General features: G+C 62.4%; 1 protein-coding gene across 1 annotated transcript; it reads left to right on the top strand.

Moving 5' to 3' along the window:
• Window positions 1–382: 382 nt before the first annotated feature.
• DMPK (DM1 protein kinase) lies at window positions 383–9,099 on the top strand (the record flags this gene model as incomplete). The annotated part of the gene is made up of 5 exons (XM_057428904.1): window positions 383–537; window positions 1,506–1,599; window positions 2,234–2,434; window positions 6,619–6,885; window positions 9,014–9,099. Coding segments are annotated over 5 exons (803 nt in total), but the record flags the coding sequence as incomplete, so codon positions are not given.
• Between the last annotated feature and the right edge of the window lie 13 nt (window positions 9,100–9,112).

Genomic DNA, 9,112 nt, shown 5'->3' with positions numbered 1-9,112 from the left:
CCATCCCCACCCCCACATCCCCACCCCATCCCCACCCCAACCCATCCCCCCATCCCCATCCCATCTCCCATCCCATCCCCATCCCCACCCCCATCCCCCTCCCCCTCCCCATCCCCCTCCGCATCCCCACCCCCTCCCATCCCATCCCCATCGCCACCCCATCCCCATCCCCATCCCCACCCCATCCCCATCCCATATCCCCATCCCCACCCCCCCACCCCATCCCCCCCCCCCATCCCCACCCCATCCCCATCCCCCCCCCCCCATCCCCACCCCATCCCCATCCCCATCCCCTCCATCCCCATCCCCATCCCCATCCCCCCCACCCCATCCCCATACCCCATCCCCCCCCCACCCCACCCCATATCCATCCCCCCATATCCCCCAGTACCTCGTTATGGATTACTACCTCGGGGGGGACCTCCTGACGCTGCTCTCCAAGTTTGGGGACCGCCTCCCCCTGCCCATGGCCCGCTTCTACCTGGCCGAGCTCATCATGGCCATCGACTCCGTGCATCGCCTGGGCTACGTGCATCGGTGGGGAGCGGGCCTATGGGGCATGTGGGGGGATAGGGGGGGGTATGGGGGGGTATGGGGGGGATGTGGGGGGGATATGGGGGGATATGGGGGGGATATGGGGGGGATATGGGGGGGGTATGGGGGGGTATATGGGGGGATATGGGGGGGATGTGGGGGGGATATGGGGGGGTATGGGGGGATATGGGGGGGATGGGGGGGATATGGGGGGATATGGGGGGATATGGGGGGATATGGGGGGGGATATGGGGGGATATGGGGGGTTATAGGGGGGGATATGGGGGGATATGGGGGGATATGGGGGGGATATGGGGGGATATGGGGGGGATGGGGGGGGATATGGGGGGGGTATGGGGGGGATATGGGGGGATATCGGGGGGATATGGGGGGATATGGGGGGGATATGGGGGGGATATGGGGGGGTATGGGGGGGATATGGGGGGGATGGGGGTGTGGGGGGGACGGGGGGATGAGGGGGATGGGGTCAATTGGGGGGATGAGGGGGATGGGGATGTGGGGGGGGTGGGGGCATGGGGGGGATAGAGGTATGGGGGGATGGGGATAATGGGGGATGGGGGGGATGGGAGTATGGGATGGGGATGAGGATATGGGGGGGATGAGGGGATGAGGGGGATGGGGGGTATGTGAGGGATGGGGGGTAGGGGGGGGATGGGGTGTATAGGGGGATGGGGGGAAATGGGGCTATGGGGATATGGGGGGGATGGGGAGATGGGGGGTATGGGGTATGTGGGGGGGTGGGGGGTATTGGGGATATGGGGGGGAAATGGGGTTATGGGGATATGGGGGGATGGGGGGGATGGGGGGATGGGGGATGTGGGGGGGATGGGGGGGATGGGGGGATGGGGCTATGGGGGCTATGGGGGCTATGGGGCTATGGGGCTATGGGGGCTATGGGGCTATGGGGCTATGGGGGCTATGGGGCTATGGGGTGACAAAGCCCCCCCCAGGGACATCAAACCCGACAACATCCTCCTGGACCGATGGGGCCACGTCCGCCTCGGGGACTTCGGCTCCTGCCTCAAACTGGGGCCTGATGGAACCGTGAGTGCGGCCGGAGCCCCACATCCCCCATCCTGCACCCCACATCCCACATCCCATATCCCATATCCCATATCCCATATCCCATACCCCATACCCCATATCCCATATCCCATATCCCATACCCCACATCCCACATCCCATATCCCATATCCCACATCCCATATCCCATATCCCACATCCCACATCCCATATCCCATATCCCATATCCCATATCCCATATCCCACATCCCATATCCCATATCCCATATCCCATATCCCATATCCCACATCCCACATCCCATATCCCATATCCCACATCCCATATCCCATATCCCATATCCCACATCCCACATCCCATATCCCATATCCCATATCCCATATCCCATATCCCATATCCCATACCCCATATCCCATATCCCATACCCCATATCCCACATCCCACATCCCATATCCCATATCCCATATCCCATATCCCATATCCCATATCCCATATCCCATATCCCAGATCCCATATCCCATATCCCATATCCCATATCCCATATCCCATATCCCATATCCCATATCCCACATCCCATATCCCACATCCCATATCCCACACCCCATACCCCACACCCCACACCCCACATCCCACCCCACATCCCCCCCCCACCCCCAGGTCCACTCCTCCGTTGCCGTGGGCACCCCCGATTACCTCTCCCCCGAGATGCTCCAGGCCGTGGAGGACCCCGAGCTCCGCTATGGGCCCGAGTGCGATTGGTGGGCGCTGGGGGTCCTGGCCTATGAGATGTTCTTCGGGAGCACCCCCTTCTACGCCGAGAGCGTGCTGGAGACCTACGGCAAGATCCTGCACTTCCAGGTGCTGCTATGGGGCGGGGGATGGGGGGGATGGGGGGATGGGGGGGATGGGGAGGATGGGGAGGATGGGGAGGATGGGGGGAATGGGGGAGTGGGGGGGATGGGGGGATGGGGGGATGGGGGGAATGGAGGCGATAGGGGGGATGGGGAGGATGGGGGAATGGGGGCGATAGGGGGGATGGGGAGGATGGGGGGGATGGGGGGAATGGGGGGATGGGGGGAATGGGGGATGGGGGCATTGCATGGGAATGGGGGGATGGGGGGGGGGGGGATGGGGGGGATGGGGGGATGGGGGTCAATGGGGGGATGGAGGGGGATGGGGGGAAACGGGGCGATGAGGGGGGGGATGGGAAGGATGGGGGGGATGGGGGGATGGGGGGGAATGGGGGGATGGGGGGGAATGGGGGGGAAATAGGGGGAATGGGAAATGGGGGATGGGGGGATGGGGGGAATGGGGGGATGGGGGGATGGGGGGGGGGGGATGGGGGGGGATGGGGGGATGGGGGCAGATGGGGGGATGGGGGGGGATGGGGGGATGGGGGGATGGAGATGGGGGGGTGTGGGGGGGATGGAGATGGGGGGGGATGAGGGGGATGGGGGGGGGATGGGGGGGAAGAAGGGGGGATGGGGTAAGGGGGGATTGGGGGTGAGGGGGGGATGGGGATGGGGGGATGGGGGGATGGAGATGGGGGGGTGTGGGGGGATGGGGAGGATGGGGGAATAGGGGGGGATGGGGGGCTATGGGGGGAATGGGGGAATGCGGGAAATGGGGGGGGATGGGGGGATGGGGGGGTGGGGGATGCGGGGATGGGGGGCATGGGTGAATGGGGGCGATAGGGGGGATGGGGAGGATGCGGGGATGGGGGGGATGGGGGGCTATGGGGGGCTATGGGGGAATGGGGGCTCTGGGGGGAATGAGGGAATGCGGGAAATGGGGGCATGGGGGGGATGGGGGGATGGGGAGGATGGGGGGGATGGGGGGGATGGAGGCAGTGGGGGGGGATGGGGGCTATGGGGGAGTGGGGGGAATGGGGGCATGGGGGGTTGGGGGCTGGGGGGGGAATGGGGAGAATGGGGGGGATGGGGGGGCTGGGGGGGGAATGGGGGCGGTGGGGGGGATGGAGGCAGTTGGGGGGGATGGGGGTATGGGGGGAATGGGGGAATGGGGGGATGGGGGCTACAGGGGGAATGGGAGGAAATGGGAATGGGGGGGAATGGGGGCTATGAGGGGAATGGGGGGAATGGGGGGGAATGGGGGGTATCAGGGGAATGGGGGCTATGGGGGGGATGGGGGGATGGGGTCCGTGGGGGGAATGGGGGAGCAGGGAGAAAGGGGGAATGGTGGGAATGGGGGCTATGGGGTCAATGGGGTCAATGGAGGGCAATGGGGCAATGGGGTCAATGGGGGTCAATGGGGTCAATGGGGGTCAATGGGGGCAATGGGGTCAATGGTGTTTCTATGGGGTCAATGTGGGTCAATGTGGGGTCACTGTGGGTCAATGGGGTCAATGTGGGGTCAATGGGGTCACTGTGGGTCACTGTGGGTCAATGTGGGTCAATGGGGTCACTGTGGGTCAATGTGGGTCAATGGGGTCAATGGGGTCAATGTGGGTCAATGTGGGTCACTGTGGGTCAATGTGGGTCAATGTGGGTCAATGTGGGGTCAATGTTGTTTCTATGGGGTCAATGTGGGTCAATGGGGTCAATGTGGGTCACTGTCGGTCAATGTGGGTCAATGTGGGTCAATGGGGTCAATGGGGTCAATGGTGTTTCTATGGGGTCAATGTGGGTCAATGTGGGGTCACTGTGGGGTCACCGTGAGGTCACTGTGGGTCACTGTGGGTCAATGGGGTCACTGTGGGTCAATGTGGGTCAATGTGGGTCAATGGGGTCAATGTGGGTCAATGTGGGTCAATGGGGTCAATGGGGTCAATGTGGGTCACTGTGGGTCAATGGGGTCACTGTGGGGTCACTGTGAGGTCACTGTGGTCAATGGGGTCAATGTGGGTCAATGGGGTCAATGGGGTCAATGTGGGTCAATGGGGTCACTGTGGGTCAATGTGGGTCAATGGGGTCAATGGGGTCAATGTGGGTCAATGGGGTCAATGTGGGTCAATGGGGTCAATGTGGGTCAATGTGGGTCAATGTGGGTCAATGGGGTCAATGTGGGTCAATGTGGGTCAATGTGGGTCAATGGGGTCAATGTGGGTCAATGTGGGTCAATGGGGTCACTGTGAGGTCACTGTGGGTCACTGTGGGTCAATGTGGGTCAATGGGGTCACTGTGAGGTCACTGTGGGTCACTGTGGGTCAATGGGGTCACTGTGAGGTCACTGTGGGTCAATGGGGTCACTGTGAGGTCACTGTGGGTCACTGTGGGTCAATGGGGTCACTGTGAGGTCACTGTGGGTCAATGGGGTCAATGTGGGTCAATGGGGTCAATGGGGTCAATGTGGGTCAATGGGGTCAATGGGGTCAATGTGGGTCAATGGGGTCAATGTGGGTCAATGTGGGTCAATGGGGTCAATGTGGGTCAATGGGGTCAATGTGGGTCAATGTGGGTCAATGTGGGTCACTGTGGGTTAATGTGGGTCCATGTGGGTCAATGTGGGTCAATGTGGGTCAATGGGGTCAATGGGGTCACTGTGGGTCAATGTGGGTCAATGTGGGTCAATGGGGTCACTGTGGGTCACTGTGGGTCAATGGGGTCAATGTGGGTCAATGTGGGTCCATGTGGGTCAATGGGGTCAATGTGAGGTCACTGTGGGTCAATGTGGGTCAATGGGGTCACTGTGAGGTCACTGTGGGTCACTGTGGGTCAATGGGGTCACTGTGAGGTCACTGTGGGTCAATGGGGTCACTGTGAGGTCACTGTGGGTCACTGTGGGTCAATGGGGTCACTGTGAGGTCACTGTGGGTCACTGTGGGTCAATGTGGGTCAATGGGGTCACTGTGAGGTCACTGTGGGTCACTGTGGGTCAATGGGGTCACTGTGAGGTCACTGTGGGTCAATGGGGTCACTGTGAGGTCACTGTGGGTCAATGGGGTCAATGTGGGTCAATGTGGGTCAATGGGGTCAATGTGGGTCAATGTGGGGTCAATGTGGGTCACTGTGGGTCAATGGGGTCAATGTGGGTCAATGTGGGGTCAATGTGGGTCACTGTGGGTCAATGGGGTCAATGTGGGTTAATGTGGGTCAATGTGGGTCAATGGGGTCAATGGGGTCAATGGGGTCAATGTGGGTCAATGGGGTCAAGGTGGGTCAATGTGGGTCAATGTGGGTCAATGGGGTCAATGTGGGTCAATGTGGGTCAATGTGGGTCAATGTGGGTCAATGTGGGTCAATGGGGTCACTGTGGGTCAATGTGGGTCAATGGGGTCAATGTGGGTCAATGGGGTCACTGTGGGTCAATGTGGGTCAATGGGGTCAATGTGGGTCAATGGGGTCAATGTGGGTCAATGGGGTCAATGGGGTCACTGTGGGTCAATGGGGTCACTGTGGGTCAATGTGGGTCAATGTGGGTCAATGTGGGTCACTGTGGGTCAATGGGGTCAATGTGGGTCAATGTGGGTCAATGGGGTCACTGTGGGTCAATGTGGGTCAATGTGGGTCACTGTGGGTCAATGGGGTCAATGTGGGTCAATGTGGGGTCAATGTGGGTCACTGTGGGTCAATGTGGGTCAATGGGGTCAATGTGGGTCAATGTGGGTCACTGTGGGTCAATGTGGGTCAATGGGGTCAATGGGGTCAATGTGGGTCAATGTGGGTCAATGTGGGTCAATGGGGTCAATGGGGTCACTGTGGGTCAATGTGGGGTCAATGTTGTTTCTATGGGGTCAATGTGGGTCAATGGGGTCAATGTGGGTCAATGGGGTCAATGGGGTCAATGTGGGTCAATGTGGGTCAATGGGGTCAATGTGGGTCAATGTGGGTCAATGTGGGTCAATGTGGGTCAATGTGGGTCAATGGGGTCACTGTGGGTCAATGTGGGTCAATGGGGTCAATGTGGGTCAATGTGGGTCAATGTGGGTCAATGGGGTCAATGGGGTCAATGTGGGTCAATGGGGTCAATGTGGGTCAATGGGGTCAATGGGGTCAATGGGGTCACTGTGGGTCACTGGGGTCACTGTGGGGTCACCGTGACGTCACTGTTGTCTCCCTGATGCGAGCCCCTCCCCCCCCCAGGACCACCTCCACCTCCCTGAGGACCCCGCTGTGGGGGCTGGGGGCGGGGCGGTGCCGGCTCCCGCGCGCGCGCTCGTGCGGGGTCTCCTGTGCGCGCGGGAGGCGCGGCTGGGGCGCGGGGGCGCGCGGGACTTCCGGTCCCTGCCCCTTTTCGCGGGGTTACGCTGGGGGCGCCTCCGCCGCGCGCGCGCCCCCTTCCGCCCCCCCGCCCGCGGAGCCGCCGACACCTCCAACTTCGATGGGGTCGAGGAAGGAGCCGGGACCGGGGTGAGGGAAGCGGCTGTGGGGCGGCGGCTGCGGGGAGGATGTGGGGCGGGTGTGGGGCGGGTGTGGGACACTTGTGGGGCAGCTATGGGGCAGCTGTGGGGCGGGTGTGGGACACTTGTGGGGCAGCTGTGGGGCAGCTGTGAGACACCTATGGGGCACCTGTGGGGCGGCACCTGTGGGGCAGATGTGGGGCGGATGTGGGGCGGATGTGGGACACTTGTGGGGCAGCTATGGGGCACCTGTGGGGCGGGTGTGGGACACTTGTGGGGCAGCTGTGGGGCAGCTCTGAGACACCTATGGGGCACCTGTGGGGCGGGTGTGGGACACTTGTGGGGCAGCTGTGGGGCAGCTGTGAGACACCTATGGGGCACCTGTGGGGCGGGTGTGGCACACTTGTGGGGCAGCTGTGGGGCACTGGGGGGTTTGGGGGGCACTTGTGGGGCAGCTGTGGGGCACTGGGGGGTTTGGGGGGCACTTGTGGGGCACTGGGGGGCACTTGTGGGGCAGCTGTGGGGCGGGTGTGAGACACCTATGGGGCACCTGTGGGGCGGGTGTGGGACACTTGTGGGGCAGCTGTGGGGCAGCTCTGAGACACCTATGGGGCAGCTGTGGGGCGGGTGTGGGACACTTGTGGGGCAGCTGTGGGGCAGCTGTGAGACACCTATGGGGCACCTGTGGGGCGGCACCTGTGGGGCAGATGCGGGGCAGATGTGGGGCAGATGTGGGGCAGATATGGGGCAGATGTGGGGCGGATGTGGGGAGGATGTAGGGAGGATGTGGGACGGATGTGGGGCAGAAGTGGGGAGGATGTGGGGAGGATGTGGGGAGGATGTGGGGCAGATGTGGGGCGGATATGGGGCGGATGTGGGGCGGATGTGGGGCGGATGTGGGGCAGCTCTGAGACATCTATGAGGCACCTGTGGGGCGGGTGTGGGGCGGATGTGGGGCACCTGTGGGGCAGCTGTGAGACACCTATGGGGCACCTGTGGGGCAGATGTGGGGCAGATGTGGGGCGGATATGGGACACTTGTGGGGCAGCTATGGGGCAGCTGTGAGACACCTATGGGGCACCTGTGGGGCGGGTGTGGGGCGGATGTGGGGCAGATATGGGGCACCTGTGGGGCAGCTGTGAGACACCTATGGGGCACCTGTGGGGCGGCACCTGTGGGGCAGATGTGGGGCAGATGTGGGGCGGATATGGGACACTTGTGGGGCAGCTCTGGGGCAGCTGTGAGACACCTATGGGGCACCTGTGGGGCGGGGGGCGGATGTGGGGAATGTGGGGCAGATATGGGGCACCTGTGGGGCAGCTGTGAGACACCTATGGGGCACCTGTGGGGCAGATGTGGGGCGGATGTGGGGCAGATATGGGGCACCTGTGGGGCAGCTGTGAGACACCTATGGGGCACCTGTGGGGCGGGTGTGGGGCAGATATGGGGGAGCTGTGGGGGAGCTGTGGGGGAGCTATGGGACAGATGTGGGGCACCTGTGGGACACCTATGGGGCAGCTGTGGGACACCTGTGGGGCAGCTATGGGGCACCTGTGGGACACCTATAGGACAGCTATGGGGCAGCTGTGGGGCAGCTGTGGGGCAGATGTGGGGCAGATATGGGGCAGCTATGGGGCACCTATGGGGCAGATGTGGGGCAGATATGGGGCATTTGTGGGACAGATGTGGGGCAGATATGGGACACCTATGGGGCAGCTGTGGGACACCTGTGGGGCAGCTGTGGGGAAGCTGTGGGGCACCTATGGGGCAGATGTGGGGCACCTATGGGGCACCTGTGGGGCAGATATGGGACATACACCCTATGGGGCACCCTATAGACCCTATGGGGCATACACCCTATTGGGCACCCTACAAACCCTATGGGGCATACACCCTATGGGGCACCCTATAGACCCTATGGGGCATGCACCCTATGGGGCACCCTACAAACCCTATGGGGCATACACCCTATGGGGCACCCTATGGGGCATACACCCTATGGGGCCCCCTACAGACCCTATGGGGCATCATCCCCCCTATGGGACAGACATCGACCCCCCTTGCGTTGTGGGACCCCTATAGCCCCCCCCATTGCCCCCCACATCTGACACCCCCCTTGTTCCATCCCCCCCCCCCAGGACCCCCATCCGGAGCCGTGGGACCCCCCCGATTTGGGGCTGCACCTGCCCTTTGTGGGGTACTCGTACGTCCGAGGGGACCACGAGTGAGTTGGGGGG

The sequence above is a fragment of the Pezoporus wallicus genome, unplaced genomic scaffold, assembly GCF_028554395.1.
Source record: "Pezoporus wallicus isolate ANWC-B61680 ecotype Strahan unplaced genomic scaffold, APGP_CSIRO_Pwel_v1 contig_12436, whole genome shotgun sequence".
NCBI classification, from domain to species: Eukaryota; Metazoa; Chordata; class Aves; order Psittaciformes; family Psittacidae; genus Pezoporus; species Pezoporus wallicus.
This window is presented reverse-complemented; position numbering and strand designations above follow the sequence as displayed.